This window comes from Xenopus laevis, chromosome 4S, assembly GCF_017654675.1.
Source record: "Xenopus laevis strain J_2021 chromosome 4S, Xenopus_laevis_v10.1, whole genome shotgun sequence".
NCBI lineage: Eukaryota > Metazoa > Chordata > Amphibia > Anura > Pipidae > Xenopus > Xenopus laevis.
Window position 1 is genome coordinate 40,139,939 of NC_054378.1, and position 26,258 is coordinate 40,166,196.

The 26,258-nt window shown below is 37.5% G+C and overlaps 1 protein-coding gene across 6 annotated transcripts in view; it reads right to left on the reverse strand.

Moving 5' to 3' along the window:
- piezo1.S (piezo-type mechanosensitive ion channel component 1 S homeolog) overlaps positions 1 to 26,258 on the reverse strand; it is a 99,043-nt gene that overhangs the window by 44,111 nt on the left and 28,674 nt on the right. For 2 of the 6 annotated variants that reach the window (XM_018260498.2, XM_018260497.2), the window contains exons 3-16: positions 20,404 to 20,526; positions 19,708 to 19,750; positions 19,326 to 19,470; positions 15,639 to 15,828; positions 14,872 to 15,085; positions 11,919 to 12,087; positions 9,623 to 9,709; positions 8,970 to 9,108; positions 7,797 to 7,888; positions 5,972 to 6,232; positions 4,143 to 4,254; positions 3,201 to 3,379; positions 2,082 to 2,230; positions 23 to 199 (exon numbers count right to left, since the gene is read on the reverse strand). In XM_018260498.2, the coding sequence (XP_018115987.1) occupies positions 23 to 199; positions 2,082 to 2,230; positions 3,201 to 3,379; positions 4,143 to 4,254; positions 5,972 to 6,232; positions 7,797 to 7,888; positions 8,970 to 9,108; positions 9,623 to 9,709; positions 11,919 to 12,087; positions 14,872 to 15,085; positions 15,639 to 15,828; positions 19,326 to 19,470; positions 19,708 to 19,750; positions 20,404 to 20,526 (2,080 nt within the window). The remainder of the gene's footprint in view (positions 1 to 22; positions 200 to 2,081; positions 2,231 to 3,200; positions 3,380 to 4,142; positions 4,255 to 5,971; positions 6,233 to 7,796; positions 7,889 to 8,969; positions 9,109 to 9,622; positions 9,710 to 11,918; positions 12,088 to 14,871; positions 15,086 to 15,638; positions 15,829 to 19,325; positions 19,471 to 19,707; positions 19,751 to 20,403; positions 20,527 to 26,258) is intronic. The other 4 variants (XM_018260501.2, XM_018260500.2, XM_018260502.2 and 1 more) reach the window with 3 other exon arrangements.

Sequence of the window (26,258 nt, forward strand, 5' to 3'; positions counted from 1 at the left end):
AGTTAAGTTTAGCTGTGCATACCTCTCCTGGCTTTGGAAACTTCCTCGGGATGAGGCATGCGCCAAGTCTGTCATGTGCATAAAAGGGCGGTGAAAGTAGTGCAGCTGGAGAATGCAGGCAAGGAGGAAGAAGCCTGGGATAAGGATGCTGGTAAAAAGTTCCGACACACTAAACCTCTCAAGCCCAATATCACCCAACCTGTAGAGTACAGTACAGTCCTGGGTATGGCAAAGTGCAATGTTTATTGTTGAGAGTATATACAAATCAGGAGTTTGACAGGCAGAGACCAAGGTTCACATAATGAGTAAACAGTCTCAAAATATCAAAATATGATGAGTGTAATATAGGAGAGGAACAGAAAAGACTGTTGCAAACAGAAAATGATTGAGGAATTATTTTAGAGAAACATAGGGGTATATTGATGAATCCTAAGGCCTAGTTAACCTTTGAACTCTGGTTAAACATCTTTTTCTTTCTATGCTCCTTATAAGTATTTAGAAGCAGTAAACATGTTTTTGTCTTTTTGATAAGAGCTACGTGCGAAAGACAGTTATAAAATCGGAACCAGATAGCCTACGCCTAGCTGGCTATTAAGAAATTGCTTGTGGTCAGATAAACAAACAACTGTACCAAGTATAAAGTTTATGCCCATATAAGAATATTTTGCTTAGCCTTATTTTGCAAGTTATATTTTAGCCAATCATGTATAACCCAATGCTTTTGGATCATAACCTGTAACCTAACAAATATATGTGCACGGGTTGAGACTGGCAGAACGTTCTTATCCGAGCTACTGAATGCTTGTATTCTGTATCTCAATAAACTTCCTTCTCTGATTGCAACATTGATAAGGGCGTTGGCTGTATCATTGGAAAGGTCTCTCACCGAGGTCCAGACCCAACAAAATTCTTTGTTCAAAGTGTTACTGACAGACACCTATGACTACGCGCCGGAGGGTACGAAACCCTCCGGCGCGTAGTCATAGGTGTCTGTCAGTAACACTTTGAACAAAGAATTTAAATCCAGGTGATCCCTCCCCTTTTCTCTTCTATCAGAAGTCACATGCAAACCTTACTTCCTTTGTGTCTTAACCCATAGTGCCTATGCAGGGTATTCGTACTGTTTCTTTTACATTATACATTGTAATCTCGAGTTCCAGTTTAGTATCATAGCATCTAAAAATTCATTATTATACAACATAATATATTAGAAATGTATAAATATCATAATCTTGAAGAATTGCAGTTCATCCACTAAAAGAACTTTGCCATGTGGGGTCAGTATGTACCAAAAACGTTTTAATGTGATTGTTAATAAATAATTTATTTTTACTATAAAAAAGCCTTGGGACATATATGTTCTCGATATAACTTATGCATTGTGACTGCCTTTGGTACTGGGGCATGTCGCTCTGGCTTGGCTAGAGATCTACAGAAATCAGCCACGTGGACTCCCGACTAATAAATAATCTGAAGTTAGAGATCGCCACAGTCCTCTAGAGTGAAATTCCGCCGCTCTCCATTCATTTCTATGGGATTTTTAAAGGAGTATTTATCAAGGGATGAACTTTCACTTTCACCCATTGATAAATGGGTGATCAATCTAGAGGACTGTGGAAACCTCTTAACTTCACTCTTTGATAAATAAACCCCATAGAGTTGATCAATGAGAGATCCAAGCAAAAAGAAAATGGAAGCTAAACTACCAGTAGATATAAACTTGACACCCTGTTGCTTTATAGACACATTCACAATCACAATCGATACATTGTACTTTGCATCATGTGCCATGTTTATGAATGAGGCTTATGGTTTCATTGGCACTGGGCAGAAACTCTGATGAAGGCTACTCTGAAGGCTACTGTTTAGGCAACCCTATCTGTCAGTTTTACAAATATAAATTAAAGAATTTACATACTTTATGCTAAATGAATAACAGCATTTAAAATTAAGTACATGATAGTTTCTCTGAGAAGGCTTCCATTTACTGCCAGGCAAAAAGGAAACAAAAAAATGAACAGGGAGCAATAAGAATACTTTAGATTAAGGCAAAATTAAGGCAATTCTAAGAGGATGCATACTGCTCATCTGTAAGGTTGGTCAAGTTTTTCCAGTACGCAGGGAACTCTTCGAATTGAAAGGTGTAGATGGCGATAAGAACCAACATTGTGTAAGCTACAACTAGCCCCCAGAAAAAAGTCAGCAGCTTCCTCCACAAGGAGTAATAAACCTATCAAAAAAAAAAAAATAGTAGTAAAAATTTATGATTTAAAGAGACACTGATTTTTAAGTCACTATAGGAAATACTCTCTTTTATCATACTAATGAACTCATAAATCTTCTATGAACACTCAAACTTTAGCAACATGGGAGTCAACTAATAGATTCCATATATTCATATTAATAATATAAATTATAATATTGTGCATACACACTCTCATTCACCTTGAGGTGGGCAATATCGGCTAATCCGATAGTGGGCTCTAGGGCCCAACGATCGGATCCTAACGAATAGTAACAGGTGGTCGGATTGCGGGACCGCATCAACGAACAGATGCGGCCGCGATCCGACGGAATTTTTAGTCCCATCCGATCGAGATCTGCCCGATCGGGGGGCCCCATACATGGGCCAATAAGCTGCCGACTCGGTCTGTCGGCAGCTTTTATCGGCTCGTGTATGGCCACCTCTACTTAGATTGGATGTAATAGTAACAGCAATGTGTAGTTAACATCTTATTTGCACACTATAACACTAGAAACAAGAATACGGTGCAGCACTGGACTTTACAAAGTTGCTTATTCAAAATAATTGTTTTATACGTTATAAAAAAATTGGAGCTGATTAATATCCACGTTTCTGGTTATTTTAGATTCACCTAGACTGTAAAGACTATTGGGCTTAATGCCCAAACTGTCATAAAAAAGAGGCCTGAATTGTATAATGTTGAAACAATCTACAAACACACAATAAAGTAAATAATAAATGAAAAATATACAATACATAATGCCCAAACAGTCAACATAAAAAAGGGGTCTGAATTGTGTAATGTTGAAACACTCTACAAACACATAATAAATGAAAAATAAACACATGATAAAATAAATGATGAAGTAAACGAACAAAGATTCTAATAGAATAATTCATTAGTAAGACAACAGAAAATATGGCACCAGGCAATTTTGAAGAAGCAATGCCTCACCTGAAAAAACACTAAGCAGAGTAGGAACAGAAGCATGTAGACTATTTTATATACTACCAGTCTGCCAGCAAAGCTGACCACAATAAACATGCCTCCACACACATAGATCCAGTATTTGGAATAGAAGCTCTTCACTTGCTCCCCGAAACTTTTTAGCAGGTTCTTTTCTTTGCCAGCATCTTGAAGAGTAAAAATAGTAGAAAAGACAATGGGCTAATTTAGGACAGCTTTGGGTTCATAAAAAAACAACAATATTTTTAAAGTTTCATACTTATACATAGCATAACATAGCATACATTTTATTCTCAGTAAATCCAGACAGTTTTTTTTTTTCATAAAAATCTATGGAGGACACAGTGGGAGGGATCCTTTACAATTTCTGGAATTGATTTTGCATATAACTGTAGGAGCAACCAGTACAGGACCTCCTGATAAGGTGTAAAATCACAAATATGCAATAAAGAAATAACACACGTGGCTCATTTACCAACGCTATGAAGTCAATGATTGGTTGCAGAAAGTTATTGTCCAGGTGCAAAGCAGCACTGATTAACGAGACCCACTATTATACAGAATAAACTATAACCATTATTATTTTGTGAACATTTATTACAAATAATAAATATGATAATGTAAACATAAACTTAGCTATTAAAAATGGTTATACAATTTCCAATTAATATTTATTTGACAGGCTACAGCTATATAAATGCATTCATAATTTGACAGTTAAAAATAACTTCACATTTTTATAGATACTGTATGTCCACAAGGTTAAAAGGCCAGTCTACCGATTTCTAGCTGCTGCTAAACCACTACTTCAGGCATCCTTGTGCTACATGTAAATCTAGTTACTGGCTAACTAAACACTGTCCACAAATTACATACCCTTGAAACAAATATTCTTAAATGTAGAACCCAAACCCTTTGTCTGGTACCCACCAGTCACTGGCACAGTCACTTCCAGTAGCGGGGACATACACTTCTTACGTTTTAGAAGTTTTTCTGTTACAAATTGGTGCAGCAGCAGCCAGAATGTCAGTGTGTAGAGAAGCTGACATGGATATAAAAAGAATAAAAATACAAGCTGATAAATAAGCATACATGAAGAAGTAAAGAATCACTTACTATTAGGGTAAGTCTAATTATGTGATTTTATTTCTAAATACAAATAAATGTAATCATGGTTTACATATCAAGTATTACTGAAAAATACTGTTTTTTGAGCCTTTTAGATCACACCCATCGAGCTGAATTCAAGGAGCAATGCACAGCATGGGGTTTAAGAAAAAAACATATACAGGTATGGGACATGTTATTCAAAATGCTCGGGACCTGGGGTTTTCCGGATAACGGATCTTTCCCGTAATTTGGAACTTCATACCTTAAGTCTACTATAAAATGATGTACACATTAAATAAACCCAATAGGTTGGTTTTGCTTCCAATACGGATTAATTATATCTTAATTTGGATCAAGTACAAGCTACTGTTTTATTACTGAAAAAAGAAAATCATTTGTAAATATTTATGGGAGAAAGCCTTTCAGTATTTCGGAGCTTTCTGGATAATGGTTTCACGCATAACTGATCCCATACTTGTAATGACAAAGTTAACATATTTGATTCAACAGAATTGCAAGCACGGAACGCGCGTCCTTGTTTGCACACGGGAGAGCGCACAGGCGCGGGGGGGGGGGGTTGCGACGTGGCCGGCCAGGTTGCCTTGGCCTGCACTGGTCTTAAAAATGGATGAAATCTTTGCACATTTTCTCTTAGGTTACCACACTGGCTTATATATTGGCACTCACTAAACCTGCTACATCTCAGTTCAGAGCTTAACTAAGAAGAAGCAGATTATATCTAAAATGCCGTTAATAATAGGCATAGGTATTTTTAAATACCATTTGTAAGAGGGCTTGGGTGCAGTTTCGGACACAGTATTGATCCTGACACCAGGTTAATATTCGAACACCACCTTCACATGTGACCCCACTCATTCTTTCCATCTGCAGTCCATTGATTTTAATGCGCATCTTCAAGACATGAGGAAGGAGGTACATTTTGTATTATTAGGATGGTCACCCTGGGGCAGAACATTACTCTAGGAGAGGCAGGTGAATTCTACTTTCACCTACATGCCAGTCCAATAAAAGTATATCACAAGTAACAGAACGATTACATTTTCATCTATTTGTGTTTTTCTTAAAGAGGTTGTTCACCTTCCAAACACATTTTTCAGTTCAGTTGGTTTCTTATTATTCACCATAAACAAAGACTTTTTCCAATTACTTTCCATCTTTTATTTTTTACCATTTTCTCACAATTGAAGTTGAACATTTGTGTCTCAGCCTGGCAGCTCGGTGATCCAGGAGCATCTGAACTGTTACCATTGGCTACATTTAGTTGATACAATCAGTTGCTCCATTACTCAGTAGGATCCATGGGGAATATAAGTACAACTATTGTATCAATTATGACAACTGCCTTTAATGGAACTCGGGGATTCTGCTCAGCCGGGCTAAAGATAAATGTTAAAGAGTCGGCGACCCCTCCTCCCAGAGCTGCTTTAGAAGGTGAAAAACAAAACTTTACACTTCAATATAGGAAAAACGGTTACAAATGTAAAATAGAAAGTAATTGTAAAAAGTCTTTATTTCTGGGGAACTGTCTGAAACCAACTGAACTGAAACAAGTGTTTGAAGGTGACCAACAAGTAATATTGCCTAGCAGAGGACACCGAGGTAGGGATAGTGTTATGTGAATAAGTTACCAGTGCTCCCATGTTCAGGCAGGGGTATGGTGCACGAACCAGTCCCAGCTGTGACAGCTTCATAAAGCCAAGCTGTGTGGGGAGCTCTTCCTTCAAATCCATGCTCCAGACATACTGCAGGCTGCAGAGAGTCACTCCATACAGCAGAATAAAGGGAGAACACAGCATTGCAAACTGACACCTGTTCCTCACCATCCAGATTACACATGCCCAAAGCAGCAGAACAAAGGTGAGCCAGCTGTGATACGTAATGCTCCACACCTATAATTAAGTCACAATATTAATAAGCAGTACCACATAAAATTCACATTTACAATGAATGCAAATATGAGTCCATTAATTAAAAGGGACAAACAACACAGAGCGAAAGACTGGAGCAATCTGCTATGTGTTTTGGGCATCCTTGCAGCTACTAGTATCAAGTGCAATCCACACCCTCCCCTTTTCTTGAAAGTACTTAATACTATTTATGTAGGAGCATATGCAGGTGCATGGTACAACCAGATCCCTGTAACTAATATCTCCTGGAGGTAGGCATTAAGCACAGTGCTCCTTTGAACATGTGAACCACACACTCTTCATCATGTGCTGGATTTTTACTCTGCAGCAAGAAGGGGTGCAACTCCTTACTGTTTGGGCTCTAAGTAACACAGTTTTGTACCCATGAGCACCCCCGCACTTGCTCCTCTGCACATAGCAAGTTAACCGTATTGTCCTATATGATCTTCAATGTGCACTTGTACTGTGTAAGATTTTAAATGTGGCAACAAAACATGTTGTGCACATGTCTGTAAATTGGTAAAAGAAGAAAGGGCAACTGCTGTTGCTATTCACTTCTGAGGGTTCCACAACGAGGCAGCTGTAAATTGAAATGAACAGATCTCTATTATTATATACAATTGCTCTAGAGTTAAAAGATGCCCTGCTTTGGCCGAGATGTTCTCAGCTTTGAAAAAACATGAATGCATCCTTACTTCTTTTGTAGTCTTAGTCCATAGTCTTCTATAGCATAGAGTCAGTAGAACTGGTTCAACTGCTTAATAACACTAAAACCATGTAAACTTTGATCACACAACAGATATAAACAATGTGAACACCTATAAAAGGAAACCTCCTACAACCTTACTGAAACAGAAGAAAAGTGCATTGGTATTTATTTACATAGTTACATAGTTAAATTGGGTTGAAAAAAAGACAAAGTCCATCAAGTTCAACCCCTCCAAATGAAAACCCAGCAGCCATACACACACCCCTCTCTACTTTTAATTAAATTCTATATACCCAAACCTATACTAACTATAGAGCTTAGTATCACAATAGCCTTTGATATTATGTCTGTCCAAAAAAATCATCCAAGCCATTCTTAAAGGCATTAACTGAATATGCCATCACAACATCACCCAGCAGTGCATTCCACAACCTCACTGTCCTGACTGTGAAGAACCCCCTACGTTACTAATACTAGTGTATTAGTATAATGTATAGCTACCAAATAAACACAATCAGCCACACAGTGATTTGCTAACAATAGATTGTGTACTAGGCTAGGTGTATAGTGTACACAAAATTTATTTTTTATAAACTAATTAATTAGGAGTTTCTCTTCCACTAGGAATTGAGTCCGTTTTACACAAAATGTCCCAAGCACATCTACTAACTGCTATACAAATTAACTTTTACGTTGAGATGCATAGTGCTAGATATTAAACTGCCCATTTTGTGCACCTCTAAAATACCTTTGCACAGAGACGATTGTATATTGCAGCAAGTAAAACAGTTTGCAAGAATTTGCAAAAAGGAGTAGATACGTTAGGTTAATACATACCATCATAGCAATAAGTGCACAGATATAGCTTTGTCTCAATATTAAATGAATCAGCAGGTGAAATGGTGACTGTTCCTTGGTTTCAAGCTCTTCTGCAAAAGAGACACAATTTAAGGATTTTTAGGGGATAAAATATCCCCTACTATTGCCCCCTCTTTTCTTCACTGAGTGAAAACTAGTATGGCTTACACCAGTTTTACCCCTTCCAATCTGTATTGGGCTGGATAACCTCCTTAGCAAGACATATTTTGGAAAAAGGTGGTTAGTTACATTATTAAGCACTTTGAAAGCTTCCAAAATACAATTTTGGGAATTTTAGGGCAAAGATTATAAATGTGACAGAAAACTTCATAGAATATAAAAATGCATGCTGCAGTGAATACTAATAAACTCTCATGGTAAGTATGCGGAACATGCAGAAGTTCCACACGATTCTCATGGGTTTGCATACATCACTTTACTGAAACAATTACAAGAATGCAGAAAAACTGTGACGCGCTTAACGAAAGGCCAGAAGATCAACTTAATCAACATGATCACTAACAAAACAATACAGGTGGAACAGTAATACAGTATATATATCATATCTCCCAACATCGGAAAATCGAAAGAGGGACAAAAACATTTTCCACGCGTATCGCAGCAAATTTTTTGGACCACCCCATTTTTGTGGCCACACTCCCTAATTGCCATGTTCATTTTACAAAATTTGGCAGGTTATGAAAGTTTAAACACATTTCTGTGGTTTTTATGTGTTATTACAGTTTTGCTAATGAAGGGGAATTGCCCTTTAAGCTGCAAGTCACAGTTTCCCCTAGAGACCTATTTATCTTAAATTGTTAGCATTACTTATTTGTTTATCTTAAATTGTTACAAAAGTATCCAAGTGCACCTAGTGGCTGTTCTGGGCTCTCTGCCAAAAGCCAATTAAGTCAGAAACATTGTATATTTTTCTAGCTGTTCAGCGCAGGAGAGAAATTTCAGTAACAAGTGGGTAACAAGTAACTGTGGGATGAGCTGTCAAAATCGGGACAGTCCCGCTCAAAACGGGGCAATTGGGAGCTATGATATACAAGATAAGCTATTTTAGGAAAACCAATTTGCGGTCTACATTAAATGTTTTTTTAATCGCCAATATCGCCAATATTTATTACAAGCATCACAAATACTTACGAAAGGTTGCCACAACACAACACTGGGCTTCTGGGTAAGATTCTGTACCTGGTAGTTGATCAGAATTTCTTTGGATCACGTGAACAGTGCAGTCTTGGGGTTTAGCCTCCTCTTCAGTGTTCATCATCTCAAGCATTGGCTAGAAGAAAATACAAAGTGAGGAGGGAACAGTTAAGGGGAAAAATCAATATATAAAAAACAGGAGACAGGGAAAAGTGAGGGAACATTTTATGAACAATAAAATAATGTAATATAAACTATGACTAATTTTATTCCAGCAAACAGGCATATCATTCATATGGGAACATTCTCTCTCTGTTTATCTGTATGGAAAGGGGACATTTTGTGTAACAAAAAACAAGCATGTGCAATTGCATTACACACCTTTAGATATAGAAGTAATGTGCTTAGAAAAGTTGAGCTTTCAGGGACTGCAATTTTTGGGGCCAAAGTTATCGAAGATGAAAGCTCTGACGGTGGTCCCCCTTATGCTTGTGGCACCATAGCAAATTACCCATTTGATTTTTTATTAAAATGGCCCCGTGCCATCATGTTTTTATGTAAAGGACACAGTTTTAACAAACAGCTTAAATTGCTAATTAGCACTAGTACTTGATCAAATAAGGAATGCATGTTAATAAGAAGGCTCTTACTCTTATCTCTTCTCCTGTATTATGTGGCTCAATATCAGTCAACTCCAAATCCTCCTGCTGAGGTTTCTGGAGGTCACACCCTGAAATCTAAATACATAGCCTATATTTTAAATGGCCTTTGCCAGACATCTAAAGCTCAAATTGTTAAATTGTATAATTTATTACAGTACGTAAGTGGTTAAAATTGAATAACAATATTTACATCTTTCTTAAGTATAAAATAAAGCACATTTATATTTTCATGACTGCATTTGTCTTTTACATTTGTGCGCTTGGATGTGTTTTAAGCACAAACACTATTAAATCAATAATCTGATTCACCGAAGTGATAAAAAAAAAAAAAAACATGTTTTATTCCCCAAATCATTTGTAAATGAAATTTAATACATATGAGATATGTAATGCAAAAAGAATTAGGATCAGGAGAATATGTTTTAGGAGGAGGAGTGCAGGGTTTCACAAATCTCTTAAGGGGAGAGAAAATAACAGAAATCAGTGCAGTTGCCAATTATTCAGAAAATGAAGGGTTAATGCTCCAAGAAGTCAACGGTACTGTACATAAATGGTATATATAGTGAATTAAGTACCCCCTCTTGTAAATCATAAGGATATAAGTTACCGAGGAGTTCCATGACCATATAAAAACACGAGGTCGAAGGCCGAGTGTTTTTATACAGGTCATGGAACTCTGAGGTAACTTCTAATATCCTCATATTTTGCAACTGGGGGTACTTTATTTATTATAATACACAAATTTCAGTGAGTCATGTGACAGAAATGACATCAGAAATCACCGTTTATAAGGATATAATTTTTTACAAGATATTCATGGCTTTTGTGTGTGTGTGTATGTATGTGTATATATATATATATATATATATATATATATATATATATATATATATATGAGTGCAAGCCGAAACGTTAGTTGCTTTTTACTAAATAAACACCATTTTTGATCTTGATAAGTCCTGTGAGTGTGAGCTTCTTTACCGTTTTACCTAACCTTTGGGCTTTTTGCACCCAGGCAGCTATGACCATTTGACGTGTTGTGCCGGCTTTCAAACTACCTTATATATATATATATATATATATATATATATATATATATATATATATATATATATATATATATATATATATATATATATATATATATATATATATATATATATATATATATATATAAACCAAAAGCAATAAGGTCCACACTCTCAGGACTTCTTAAAACGAAAAAATTATTTATTCAGGCCGAAACGTCAGTCTGTAACTTCTACAATAAATAATTTTTTCCTTTTAAGAAGTCCTGAGAGTGCAGACCTTATTGCTTTTGGTTTGGATAAATACGTGGGACACTGCACCCAGGCATGTAAACCTACAGTATATATATATATATATATATATATATATATATATATATATATATATATATATATATATATATATATATATATATATATATATATATATATATATATATATATATATATATATATATATATATATAGTAGAGCCAACAAACCGCACTCACAGGACTTTATGAAGGTGCAAAATCAAAAATGATGTTTATTTCAACGTTTCGGCTATTCACTTAAGCCATCATCGGCTTAAGTGAATAGCCGAAACGTTGAAATAAACATCATTTTTGATTTTGCACCTTCATAAAGTCCTGTGAGTGCGGTTTGTTGGCTCTACTATTGATTTATTATAACCAGCACCTAGGCAGTTGCGCTTCGTTTTGTGTGCACCAGAATTTGGACTATATATATATATATATATAGCTAACTTTTACAATTTCCTCCCAGTATCTCCGTTCACAAACCTCATCTGACATTTATCAACCCAACGTCTTCAAAATCAATTTACAGTAGTCTTAGAATTCTCCTCTCATTGTTTCACAGTTCGAACAAATTGTCCACTGCAGTTCTGCTATACTTCTTTTGCTTATAGTATGTGCCCAGGTTTTAGAGAAATCCCACTTATTTGTTTGGTTTAAATACAAGTTATGCACACCTGCTTTTTACAGCAAAAAAACTGTCCAAACAAATGAACACTTTTAGGTTTTTTTAAAATGTTGGATCCAGTGTTGAAATGTAATAATAGGTGCATACTGGTCACTGGTTTAAAAGTAATCATCTTATTTGGACTACTGCACCTGGGCAATTTATTAAATATGGGGCAAAGTCTTATATGCAGCACAAAACCTATATTGCAACTTAAATGTAAATACATTTAAACTGTAACAATATTCAAAATTGTACCTCATCATCATATGTTTATAAATCACTGTTCTTACCTTTTTTTTGTCAGAGCTCTTCAGTTTCAGTATAGATATTACGGAGTAGTAAAGTAGTAATAAAATTCCAGGATGGACATACAATGGCCAGTCAAGGTTTTGATTCAGAGGGTCATGGGTACAGTCTGTAACATTGGAGTGACTGATGATGTCATGCAACCCAAACAACCTGCAAAAAACTTTATCAGTGAGAAGACCCTATACTGACTGATTATTGACTTCTTGCGGTAATTGTGGTTTTATCACAAAAATAGAACATTTTGACTTATGAAACTACTGATGATACCAGTAATTTAACTAGGTACAGGGTCGGACTGGGGGGACCGGGGCCCACCGGGACTGCTGGTCCAGGGCCCCCGCCCCCCTACTGCGCGCATGCGCGAGCGCACTTCTCGCCGTGCAAGCGCCGATACGCATGCGCAAGCGCCGATGCGCATGCGCAAGCGGTGATGCGATGCGCATCGCCGAAAACTTTTTAAAATTTTTTTATACTATTAGAGGGGGTCTGGCCCGGCGGGGGCCCACGAGGGTCGGGGCCCACCGGGTTTTTTCCCGGTGTCCCGCCGGGCCAGTCCGACACTGACTAGGTATTAATTGAAAATTCATGGCCTTGAAAAAACTGTATAACTTAGGCCAGATGAACATATATAAATACAGTATGTGAAATACTTTTGTATTGATTTCTGAAATTCCAGTATTGGCTATGACCCATTACCAAAACTCAAAGGCTGAGCAAAAGTTAATCTCCAGTGCTGTTAGCTGAAATCAAAATTAACCCATCTCCCACAAATCTAGACAGTGCTTACTTCAAAAATTTTAGCTATTACAATAAAGAATAGTCCCTTGCAATAATAGACAAGACCAATGTTCTATAGTGGCCAATAACTAATCCCATGGTACCCAGAGGGCAAGAGCAATTCCCTGAAATTCCTTTACCGAATGTGCTCCAATAAAGATGACTTTTGGTTATAATTTATTCAGAATGTGTTGAATCACTAAAGGAAATCTATACCCCCTACATAAATATTTTTGAGCAACAGACAGTTTGTATCATATTAAGTGGCATATTAGAAAATCTTCGGTATTACTGTTCCTTTAAGTAAATATTAATCTTTTACATTTTCCCTTTAGCCTCCCATTTAATGATATTCTCTGTGCTGCCTCAGAGATCACCTGACCAAAAATAATGCAACAAGAAGACGTTTGGAAACAAGAGACAGAACTTTGTCTATTAATTGGTGTATGTCACCTAACTTGTATGGTTTGCTTGCTTTGTTTGTGTGCACCTTGAATCGTAGGATCCCAGGGGGGCAGCCTTTAGTTCTTAAAATGGGAATTTTCTATTTAGTAGTACCCAAAGGTAAATACTGTTAAAAAAATATTATTATGAAAATGGTTTAGAATACGCAGAGTTTTACGCAATACATCTTTACACTGTTCGGGGATATAGTTTTCCCCAAAAACATTTATACCGATTTGCACATATAGAGAAATGGACACAAATAATATACATTTCGCAACATTAGTCCAGTAATCTGGCTACACAACTACCATATATACCCGAGTATAAGCCGAGTTTTTCAGCATCCAAAATGTGCTGAAAAAGTCTACCTCGGCTTATACTCGGGTCAGTGGTACCCGACCGGAGTAGCTGAGATTGCAGTCACTTTTAATCATTCCTATACCAACAGTTCACTTGGGGAGAGACTGCAATATCCCACAATGCCCTCTGTTGGTTATATGAAAGAATAACAGTGCGCCCTCTGTTGGTTATATGAAAGAATAACAGTGACTGCAATATCACACAGCGCCATCTGTTGGTTATATGAAAGAATAACAGTGACTGCAATATCACACAGCACCCTCTGTTGGTTATATGAAAGAATAACAGTGCGCCCTCTGTTGGTTATATGAAAGAATAACAGTGACTGCAAAATCACACAGCGCCATCTGTTGGTTGTATGAAAGAATAACAGTGACTGCAATATCACACAGCACCCTCTGTTGGTTATATGAAAGATTAACAGTGACTGCAATATCACACAGCGCCCTCTGTTGGTTATATTAAAGAATAACAGTGACTGCAATATCACACAGCACCCTCTGTTGGTTATATGAAAGAATAACAGTGACTGCAATATCACACAGCACCCTCTGTTGGTTATATGAAAGATTAACAGTGACTGCAATATCACACAGCGCCCTCTGTTGGTTATATGAAAGATTAACAGTGACTGCAATATCACACAGCGCCATCTGTTGGTTATATGGAAGAATAACAGTGACTGCAATATCGCACAGTGCCCTCTGTTGGTTATATGAAAGATTAACAGTGACTGCAATATCACACAGCGCCCTCTGTTGGTTATACGAAAGATTAACAGTGATGGCAATATCAAACAGCACCCTCTGCACATGGTAGTGGGACAGTGGGACAATGCACACAGTAATCCATTTGGCAATTCTCTGTCACAATCAACTTTGCAAAGAAGTCTGGTTGATCGCTTGGGGGGTCACTTTGGCAGAATGTGCGCTGCTGGGAGACAGGGCTGTAGTTTTGTCTAGGCTTATAATAGAGTCAATAAGTTTTCCCAGTTTTCGTACGTAAAATTAGGTACCTCGGCTTATACTCGGGTCGGCTTATACTCGAGTATATACGGTACATATAAACAAGAGAAGGACAGAAATGATGGGAAATCCTAACTACGAAGGTCTCTTATTTCAAACTAGCCTAATTGTTTAAATGTTGTTTCGTTAAAAACGAATTACCAACATTTGTCTTTTACAAAAAAAAACGTAGCAAACTAAAACAAACACATATGGATTTATAAAGTTTCATAAAACACTGGACTAGGACTAAGAAACATATAACACATGCATAATTGTTTGATACCCACTTATATACACGGGTATACAACACAGAATGAATAATACAGTATACATTTATACAAACCTTGCCCATAACTGGTCAGGATGAAACATTTGTTGGCTGAAAGGTGTCTGGTAGATATAAAGGCAGATCATGTGACCTCCAGTGAAGAATCCAATAATGACACAGATGGTATTAAATCCTAGGTGGCTAATCGGAAAATGGCAGGCCCACCATGTGCAGAGACCAATGAAAATCACATAATATGGGGCTGAGAAGGCAGAGGGAACAGTGATGCCTGAAAGGGTAAAAGAAAAGAGTAGAGTCAGGCTTAACACAAAAGTTTCTGAAAGCCAATTGTTTGGCTGTGGATAATAGTTCTATATATAAAAAAAGAAAGAATATAAAATTATTGGCATACTTACACTACGTAAATATTTACTAAGTGTTTTAATAAGTAACAGGATTGGCACAAACGGATATCATAATTCAAACTGATAAATATAAAATATAGTTACACACAAAGCCTCTACTGCAATAGCCAGGACTGACTTCTAATCTATACCACCAAGTTTGTAATAAAAAATTCATGCAATTCCTGGCTGATATTATTTTGATTCAGCTCATGCACAGAGAGTTGCTTTTAGGTTGGCATCATGACTAGGAGTCTCTAGTTTTGCTATCCGTGGAGTATTATATAGAGAGCAATAATTCTCAGTTATAAAAGTGCTCATCCGCTTGTGGCAGCAGCAGCTACAGTATATCTGGATAAAGTACTTTCTTTTACCAGCAATGTTCATACACTTTATCAAATTCCTTTAGTGGAAGAACTGAAATGCACTTAGCTGTACCTGCAAGAGCCAAGAGCAAGATGGCAAGCGATTTCCCCACCGCCTCCAGAAGCCTGTATGCTGCCTTCCTAACCCAGGGCCCAAGTAGGTTATCTTGTGGATCAGACTGTATGTTGCCCCTAACCTCAAACTCTGTATCACATTCTCCACGTCCATCTGTCAGTTTAAGCTCAGTCCTTTCTTCTTCTTCCTGCAAATTCAAAAAGAAAACACAGTATATGAAATTAAGGGTTAGGAGATGAGGGGGTCATTTAATTGTCAAGGATGGTTACTGCTGCCATATTTAGAGAAGATTTTGTGCCTCACATTTTTGTCAGTACACAAGAACATATAAAATAAAAGTTTGTTATAATTCAGGTTGTATTTATTTACAGAATAGTTGATTTATTTATTTTGCAAATATTTTTGTGGGTGTCTATATCTTCCTTCCTAAAGCAAATTCAGATACTAAATCACCACATCTGATAAAACTACTGATCTGAGCAATATATCTCTACACTCCACAAGCCTGATATAAGGCTTCTGTTCAAAATGCATTCTACATTCTGTTCCAATATACAGTAGAGCCCCCATTTTAAATTTTTCTAAGGACCAGGAAAAAATAGGGTACAATCTGGAAATATTGAAAATCAGGGAAATATGTTAAAACAACTTTCTTCGTGTATAAAGGAACAGTAACACCAAAAATGAAAGTGGGTTGAATGAATGATAATAAAATTTACTGTTACCCTGCACTAGTAAAACTTGTGTGTTTGGTTTGGAAACACAACTATTTTTATATAAGCATTCAAAGCCATTCAAATACAGGATACACAACAGATAAATTCTGAAGAATTCTATTGTATGCTATAGATCTTTTCTGCTCTCTGCTGTGTATCCTGTGCATTTTCTCCTTTTTCAGCTTTGAATGGCTGACCCCATGGCTACACAGCAACCTGTTTCATAGTAGAGTTTAAGAAGCAAACACACCAGCTGTACCAGTGCAGAGCAACTGTACAATGTTTTTCATCAAACACTCATTTGTTGGTGTGACAATACCTTTCGAGGATATAAGCACATGACTCAGTTATATTTTGAAATACAATATTTATTGTGTTAATGACAAAGGTTAAGCGTTGCCGCATCAATTTTACACTATGGGGGACATGTGCAAGGCCTCTCTGTCAGTCACATGCACAACCTAAGGTAATAAGTGATTTGCACATGACTGTATGAGGAGCAGACTAAGTGGACTTGACTATTTACAGATAGAACCATTGCAAATTAGGCCTCTGGTTAATATTTTCAACCTATTAATTGTACTAATAACATTCACAAAAGACAGACATTTATGGGAACATCAGCACAAAACGTTGGTGTAAAATCCGTGAAAAGTAGCCACTTAAAATGTATAATAAATTGGTAAGACCACAAAAGAATTTCAAACTTATGAAAAAGATTTAAAATCTTACAATCAGTAAAACCCCAAACTGAAAAATGGCAGTTGTTTTCCAAGCAAGCCCCATTTAGCTAGTTCATATTGAACATTACTGTATACTGACACTTTTAAACACAACTTGTCCAGCCAAGCCTACAGCTATGGAAAACTCTGTCTACAACAGGCTCTGACTAAAACAGGATGCTGGGTTTTGTAGACTATAGTTTGAAAGTGCTAGGCCCAGTGGATGTGCCCAGTGTTAGCAAATGAGCCCCAGTGAACTGAGATCAGTACAGTAGTGCATATACTGTAAGTCCTCTGTTTACACTTGCTAATTTATACCACACATGAGCATCTTTTACATTGGCTGTAAAGGGATAGTACGCCTTTAAGTTGACTTCAGCATTTTATAGGATGCAATTTTTCATTTGGTTTTCATATTTTATTTCATGCAGTTTTATAATTATTTGCACTGAGCTGTATGTACCTAACTGCCAGTAATCAAGTGGTACTTAAAGGAAAGGGTGGTTAAATAAAAAGGGTACAAGACAAAATGTCAGTTGGAATTAGTTAGGGAAGTATATCTAGGACTATCATACCAATGGAATTTAAAAATCTGTTATGTGAGTACTGTGTTAAGGCCCAACTTTGTCTATCCTGTAACTATGTGTGTGATATCTAGTAAATTTGCAGGTCAACTCTGTAAAAGGACCTATGGGTTTCTAGTTGTACAACTGCAGATGCAAGTGTATTCCAAGGGTCTAAAATAAGAGGTCTAATTTTTTTATTTAAATGTTTACAAATGCTTGAAGCCGTATGTTGAACTGTGACTCTACTTACAAATTTGTAAGCCACGTTCGACTTTTATCATCTTTACACATTTCAGCAGAAAGCACTACCCCAAAAAGTTTTGAATAAAAGATGACTTGAAGCAGTATATCTGTTTAGATTTAGAAATGTCCAATCTGCACCACTTGTAATTCATTCAGTTAGAGCTGGTGACTGTAGATTGGCCCAATGTACCTTAGTATTTAGAGTGATGTAAAGCAAAGATGCACAAAACAAAATAGTAAATAAATTGTGTAAAAATAGTAAGGCATGGGAAACCCCCAATACAAATGTTTTCTTCAATCTATATAAAGTCTAAAGTGAACAGTAAGAAGACAGAGATTCTCCTCAGTCTGTGTCAGGTTGGTGAAAGGTCACTACTGAGTTTGAGTTTCTGGATCTGCCCTGTTCTAAGTGAATTCCCAGCTCCCTTTGGTTACACATTTCACATATGCCTGTCATGGGTCTGATTTCAATCTGGCATCTCCTCGCAGCTACAGGTCAAGATTCTGACAAGGAGAAGAAGCCCAAACCCCTCCTACTCAGTGACATAGAGCTGCCAAGAGGGAAGCAGGACTTTACAGTAGTTCTGGAAATCACTGCTAGTTACTCAAGTATAGAATTATTAGTATGTATTTCTACAGTGCAAATATATTCTGCATCACTTTACAGAGACTATAGATCATTCAAAGCAGTTTCTGCCCCGAAGCAGATTACTATTTGAGCTCCCTACATTCACACACACAAATGCACATGCAAATAAATCTTCCTGTACATTATAGGGAATGTTTGAGTAAATGGGAGTACTTGGAGGAAACCCACTCAAGAACAAAATAAAATCATAAAATGATAATGATTTAAACATAGCCCTGGTTAAATGCTCGCTAGTAACCTGAACACTGGTACGGCAGGCTAGAGAGTTACAGATGCAGTCAAGGGAAGAAATAGGAGAAGGAAAAAACAAGAGTCAAATGTTCTGCCTTCTCCCAAGTTGCCAGTTTCAATGTAATAATTGATGCCTTTTATTTTTTGGACCAGACATAAGTAGAAAAAGCATGCAGAACATTACTCTTCTGTAGGACATGGGGTAGGTGTACAAAGATAAATAAAAAAAAATATGATGGTATGTAAGAAAGAGAAAGATACATTGGAAATTAATAAGGAAGCAGACTCCTCATATTGGTTGCTTTGGGTTGCCTCATCTAGGCAAACTTAGTGCCTTTCATAACATACTGTATGGGGTATCTCTCTAAAATTCCTCACAGATTCAGGCAGAGGTCAGCCATCACAATGCAATATGATCCAAACATCGGTGTATGATAAAACAAACCACTAAAAGATTTACTGTCTGGGGAAATGGCTACAAAAAATAACAGTAAATGTATAACAGGAGAGCATAAATATATGTTATTAATCCTCCATAAAAAAAACCTGGCTCCAACCTGCTCAAAATGGGCTGCAGACCTCTGCCGTCTCTTCTTCGCCACCAGGCGATTACACAAGCCCAGACACACTGCCGACACAACAAGCATGCCAAAATCTGGCGACACCAAACGCACTGTTTTGGGGATATCAGAAAGATCCAACCTTTGGGGAGAAGAGATGAGATATATCAGATCTTGGTACAATTGATTTCCAGGGGTTTGATTAGTAATCACTGCAATATATTACTTACCAAATATTTTGAATGCTCACATATAGGCGTTGTGTAAATATGAGGTATTTCATAATGCATAATATTTTAATTTTATTAAGGGAAAATGTGTCAATGTAATTGTGCATGCAGCACCATCATTGGCAGGTCTGAAAAGCTGCCCATCTTACCTGGTTATACCTACATGACGAGCCAACAAATCCCAGCTGCTGCCTGCAAAACAAAGTAGACGTGTCACCAAATGTGTAGGCTTTCCAACCTCACATTTTAGGAAACTCCCTCTGGCAGGATCCATAATACCTAGCTATGGCATCTGAGTGTAGAAAGTGAAACAGTCAATGCTTAGCTACATCGCTCTCCAGCCTCCGTAAAGAAGGATAGTGCAAAAACCGTACCAAAAAAACTGATTTTATGGATCAGGTCCATACCCAAAAAAGAGTTTATTTTAATCCCTACATGTAAACATAATCACTAAAATTCCCATATTAATATGGAATACTCCTTTTGCAGCTGACTCATGCCAGCTTTTATTTAGTATACCGTTTATATATATATTATATATATATATATATTTAGTATATTTCTTGACTCGTTACAAATCAAAAGGCATCAGAATTGATGTTTTACTATTGCCTTTGTAGTAGGAGCTTCCATCTCAAAACAGCATCAACATGTGCTGGCAGTTTATAAGTCAGCAAAAATGTATTTTATATTTACATATATAATAATATACACTCGCTGAAAAAGTACAGAGATTGCAATGACTGCCAAGGGAATTAAACACATCTTTCATGTTATAACAGTGACAGGGGAAACAATACATCAGGAGTACTGTCACACATTCCAGCTCTGGTGTCTGCACTTACAGTTGTGTCCTAGCAGGTCATCCAATTCAGGTATCGTGTATAGGCAGACCTGGAAGGCGAGATGAGTGCAGAGGAAGAGGATGCTGGTAGCAAGTAAAGCCTTCATCAGCCGTCCTGTGTGACCTATCAAAGTAATCAGAGAGTAAATGTTTACACACCAGCTATAAACTATATAAACAGCCAAAAAGACAGCATCATAGGGCAGACTAGCCAAACAGCTGTACTTTAATAAATAACTGGACATGCTCAAAATGTTGGAATAAATAAAATGTACATACTAAGTGATCCCAGACAACAGCTGTAGCAGGCCTTTGCCCCAAATTACATTCTTGTAGGGTCAAACAGATTTCTACTGCCATTATCAAGGATATTGTCACAGTATATCTTGCCAAAATCTGTTCCTTTTTTAAAAAAAAAAATTAAAAAAAATCTATGAAAATATGGTATTTTTTGCCAAAAATCTGAGCAGCCAACACCTACCTTATCTCTCTTATAAACAAACACAATTAAACTTCTTGACATGGATCTTGGTTAAAGTACAGGAAGTGCCTATTTCATCCCCTTTTTCTCTATACCCCTCTACCCAGATCCTTATCCTTACTAACAACCCTCCCTTTCACTTCCCCAACGGTATATCCGGTAATGCGTAGAGAAACATGTAAGATGTATGAAAGTATGCTGTATACCCAACTGCTTTATTTTTATTTCTGAAAATCAATAAAGAATATTTGGAAATTAAACTTCTTGACATTCCATTGAGTAATTAAACCAGTGCAGCCTAGAATATACGAATATTGGTTAACATGACACTATAGATTCCATTTAAGAATTAAATGAATAGATTCCCTGGACCTCTTCCTTGTTCTGCATCAGGTTGGGGGACCCTTAAGCCAACCACTGATTTACTACCACTTCCTGCTGTATCTGGCCACTGAGAGAAAAACTCTGAAGTCTTAATTAGTAAATCATTTAATTTTGATTTGAAAAATATTTGCAATTAAATATGTATTTTTAGACTTCAGAGTTTTATTCAACACACTCCAGTAATCCAGTCCATAGCATCAACTGGTTCTTACTAACGGTTTATTATATTTTTTGACCACGCCCATTTTGTGGCCACACTCTCTAATTACCATGTCCATTTTAAAAAATGTGGTAGGTGATGAAAGTTTGAACACATTTCTGTGTTTTTTTTTTTTTGCTAATGAAGGTGAATTGTCCTTTAAGCTGTGAGTCTAGTTCTCCCAAGAGACCTGCTTATCTTAAATTGTTACAAAAGTATCTAAGTATCTATTCTGGGCTCTCTGCCAAAAGCCAATAAAGTTAGAAACCTAATATCTTTTTCTGCCTGTTCAGTGCAGGAGATCAAAGAGAAAGTCTGGCCATTTCAGCAACAAACCCGGGACTGTGGGTTGAGTTCTCAAAATTGGGACTGTTGGGAGGTATGCTTTCCATAGGTTGAATCAGATAGCACCTTTTCAGAAATTAAGATCTTTTTGTGCAGAAAACATATCAGTGCTCTCTGCACGAATGATGCAAACCCTGAATCCAACTGAAGGGGTCTAGAACGGTATAAAAAGTCTGGTATGAAAAAAAAATATAAATAAAATTCACAACTTAATAAATAGTGATTACCGTAGCTACTGTAATGTATTGTTTGTGATTGCAAAGCATACCATGAAATAAAGTGTAAAGCCAACAATCAAGCATTATAAACACACAATTTAGGTCTATGAATTTTAAATGTTTTTTTTTCTCCTTTAGTCCAGAGTTTTATTAAACGTTAAGCTTTATAAATTTGTATATAACTTCTATACAAAAATAGAATGTATTCACAGAAATCGGATGTTTGAAATTAGAATTATTATTTCTTTGAAAAATGTGAGGAAATATTGAGCTATTTAAATGTGTATGCAAGAACAACAGAATGTTTTCCTGGTCTTTTTAAAGGATCAGTAACAACAAAAAATTAAAGCATAACTTAAAGGTAATTATATTTTAATGTACTGCTGCCCTGCACTGGTAAAAGTTTTGTGTTTGCTTGAGAAAGAGTACTATAGTTTATGTAAACAAGCTGCTGTGTAGCCAAGGGGGCTGTCATTCTATTCTACAGAGCTTATCTGTTATCTGCTTTGTAACCTGTGCCTTTTTTCCTTTTTATGAGCTAATGGCTGCCCCACGGCTACACAGCAGCTTGTTTCTATAAACTATAGTAGTCTTACTAAAGGAAACGCAGGACTTTGCCGAACGAAAGATTTGCCCGAATACCGAACCGAATCCGAATTTGCATATGCAAATTAGGGATGGGAAGGGGAAAACATGTTTTACTTCCTTATTTTTTGACAAAAAGTCACGCAATTTTCCTCCCTGTCCCTAATTTGCATATGCAAATTAGGATTCGGATTCAGTTCGGCCGGCAGAAGGATAATGCCAAAATCCGAATCCTGCTGAATCCGGTGCATCCCTAATTCCAACTAAGTTATAATTAATCTGAATTGGAGACAAAACAGTTGGGTTTCAGTAAAGTTAAAATTATTTTTTTAGTAGATTTAAGGTGTGGAGATCCAAATTACAGAAGTACCCCTTACCCAGAAAACCCCATGTCCCAAGTAGTTTGGATAACAGATTCCATATCTGTTGTTGATAAGTACACCCTACCCAATTGAAGCCACAAACTGGGCAACAAAACAATGTACAGTATTTAAAAAACTACTAAATACTGTAATTCACAGCAAGTTATTACTAGCATCTAAATTTCTATTCATTTCACAAACCTGGGTGAATATTTGCTAAGATCAGACATTGGCCCCATGAAATGTGTCTATCTGTGAATAAACTGTTAGGGTTAGTTCACAAGAGGAGATTCAAGAAGATTTTGTCGCCTGGCGACTAATCGCCTCGACTCCTGGGCGACAATCTCACAAGGAAACTTCTGGCGAATTCTGAAAACGCAGCGCTGTGTGCTTTAGCGCAGGCGACTTTTCATCATAGCAGATGGGAAGACACGAGGAGGCAGTTCGGGGAGATTGTCGCCCAGAAGACGAGGCGATTAGTCGCCAGGCGACAAAATCTCCCTGAATCTCCACGTGTGAACTAACCCTAAAAATGTTCTTTTATGTTATCAATAAGTAGCACAGGACTAAACCTTACACATGGATGATGTACCATCATAGCATTTACAGGGGGCACATAAGGTTATAACCTAGCTCTGATTACTAGGTTAAACTCTTTCCTAATGTCCATTATAATATTTGTTGACTAGAGTTCCCTGGTGCTGAGAGATATTTTGTTTATATGTTATGATAGTCCCCGACAAGTGATCTATAGGAAGAACATTAAACAATACAACATTAGTTTTACAACGTCTTATAATCTTGTATTCCAAATTTCTCCGATACACCTGTATTAACCAGACATTTAGGGGCCGATTCATCAAGGGTCGAATATCGAGGGTTAATTAACCCTCGATATTCGACTAGGAACTAAAATCCTTCTACTTCGAATATCGAAGTCGAAGGATTTAGCTTAAATGCTACGATCGTACGATCGAAGGATAATTCCTTCGATCGAACGATTAAATCCTTCGAATCGAACGATTCGAAGGATTTAAATCCAACGATCGAAGGAATATCCTTCGATCAAAAAAACTTAGGCAAGCCTATGGGGACCTTCCCCATAGGCTATCATTGACTTCGGTAGCTTTTATCTGCCGAACTAGGGGGTCGAAGTTTTTTTTAAAGAGACAGTACGATTTTTAGTTCGAATCCTTCGATTCGAAGTCATAGTCGAAGGTCGAAGTAGCCCAAAAAACACTTCGAAATTCGAAGTTTTTTTACTTCGAATCCTTCACTCGAATTTAGTGAATTGGCCCCTAACAGTTTATTCATTGTGTCTTTTTACAAACTGGTAGATAAGGACCCAGATTCCCTTCTTGCTCTTAAAGGAACAACCAAATGGTATTAGTTTATAGCTTCAACCCACTCACCCCAGACTTTGTTATATTTGTGCGAGCACCCTCATGCCATATAGGTGAGTTGTATCAGTGGGAGGTGAGTCCTAATCAGGTTGAGCCAACTGGTAAATGTTGGGGATGAGTGGGCCATCCATTGAAGAAGAATAGTTTTCCTGGCATAAAACAAGAGGGTTCTAAAAATAATATGTGCTGCTGAATCAAGACCAATAATATCTACAATAACGAAGAGGCATGTCTTGGGTTCAAGTATTTTAGGTAAGGATGTTGTGTTCTGGATGAGGTCTAGGGCTCGTTCCCAGAAAATATAGACTTGTGGGCATAGCCACATTAGATGGAGGTAGTCGGCCTCAGAGGCCCCGCATTTAGGGCAACAGGAGGAGTCAAGAATTCCCATACAGTGTAACCATAAGGGGGTCAGGTGGAGCCTATGGATAATTTTAAATTGGATTAATTTATCTTTTGTGAAGATCAAATAGTCATAGGGGCAAATTCCCTAACTGGCGAAAATTCTACAGCGACGGCTTCGCAGCCATCGCAACACTTCTCCAGGCGTAAATTCGCTAGGACATCGCTAATTCACTAAAGTGTAAAGTTGCGTTCAGGGTGCCGAACACTGGTGAATTTTCGCTAGCGTTACTTCGGCAATCAAATCGAAGATGCGCTTGCATTGCCTAATTTGCATATGACGGGAAATTATAAAGTTACATGGACGTCTATATATGTTACAGCACATACATTACACTACACAAGTCCAGGGAACATTAATAAATAAAATAGAGTTGCTATAATGCCCTACACATGAGCCCACTGTATAATTTATGTTCCATATGTTAGAAAATTGAGGGGGGGAACCTGGTTACCCAAAAAAAATATATATATATTACGGACCCATGCAGGCTATCACTCCAGCGTTTTTTGTGAATTTTGCACTAAAAAATTGAGGAAGTCCTATGCACTCCATTGCACTTCGCCTGGCCTGAGCTGGCGAATGAGGTAACGTTCAGTAAAATCCGCATCTTTGTGAATTTGCAGAGTTACATCCGTTCGCCAGATCGCTAATTCACCGTAGTGAAGCAACGCTAGCATCCATCTCCTTCGCTAGCGAAATGACAACTGCACCAGTTAGGAAATCAGCGAAGTTCCGAAATGACGTCACGCTGGCGAATTTTCACTAGTGTTAGTCACTTCGCCCTTTAGGGAATCTGCCCCATAGGCTCTACCTGTTGCCTCCTCCCAGTCCTCGTCCTCAAGCTCTGGTAGGTCTTGATGCCAGACCATGTAAGCTGTGAATAAGGGGGACTGTAGGGTAGAAAGCAGCATAAGAGTACAGTGTGCTGACCAACTTTTTAGAGGAGGGGTTTTGGAGAGTAATTTCAATGTTGGTAAGTACAAAAGGCACTAGAGCAGTTCTCCAGTTCTTGTGTGTTTGATTTGGTCTCTGGGCAGCAGTGCCCCTGCATTGGTCACCTCTCCTAGTGTGCATATGCCCCAGTGGGACCGCACACGGTACTGTGCAATTTATTGGAAATGTAGTAAGTAGGAATTCCTCCAAGCCTGGGGACGGAATTTGAGGTTTTAATTTATACAATTGCAATATCTTCTGCCATGCTTTGTAGGGTGTTACCACAATTGGGTGATCAGTTCGGATATCAGATATCTTACGGAATGGAATGTATTTCAATGACTCCATTGAGCTGGCTAGGGTTGCCTGTAGTGGGACATTACGGTTGGAGGGATCGGGGGAAGAACCACCATTGAACATAGTATGCCTGTGCTGCTAGAAAGTAGAATTGCCAGTGAGGGAGGCCTAGTCCCAATTCTATAATTGGTGCTCTGAGCTTGGCTCCAGAAAATCTGGGGGGTTTATTTCCCCACAGGAAGG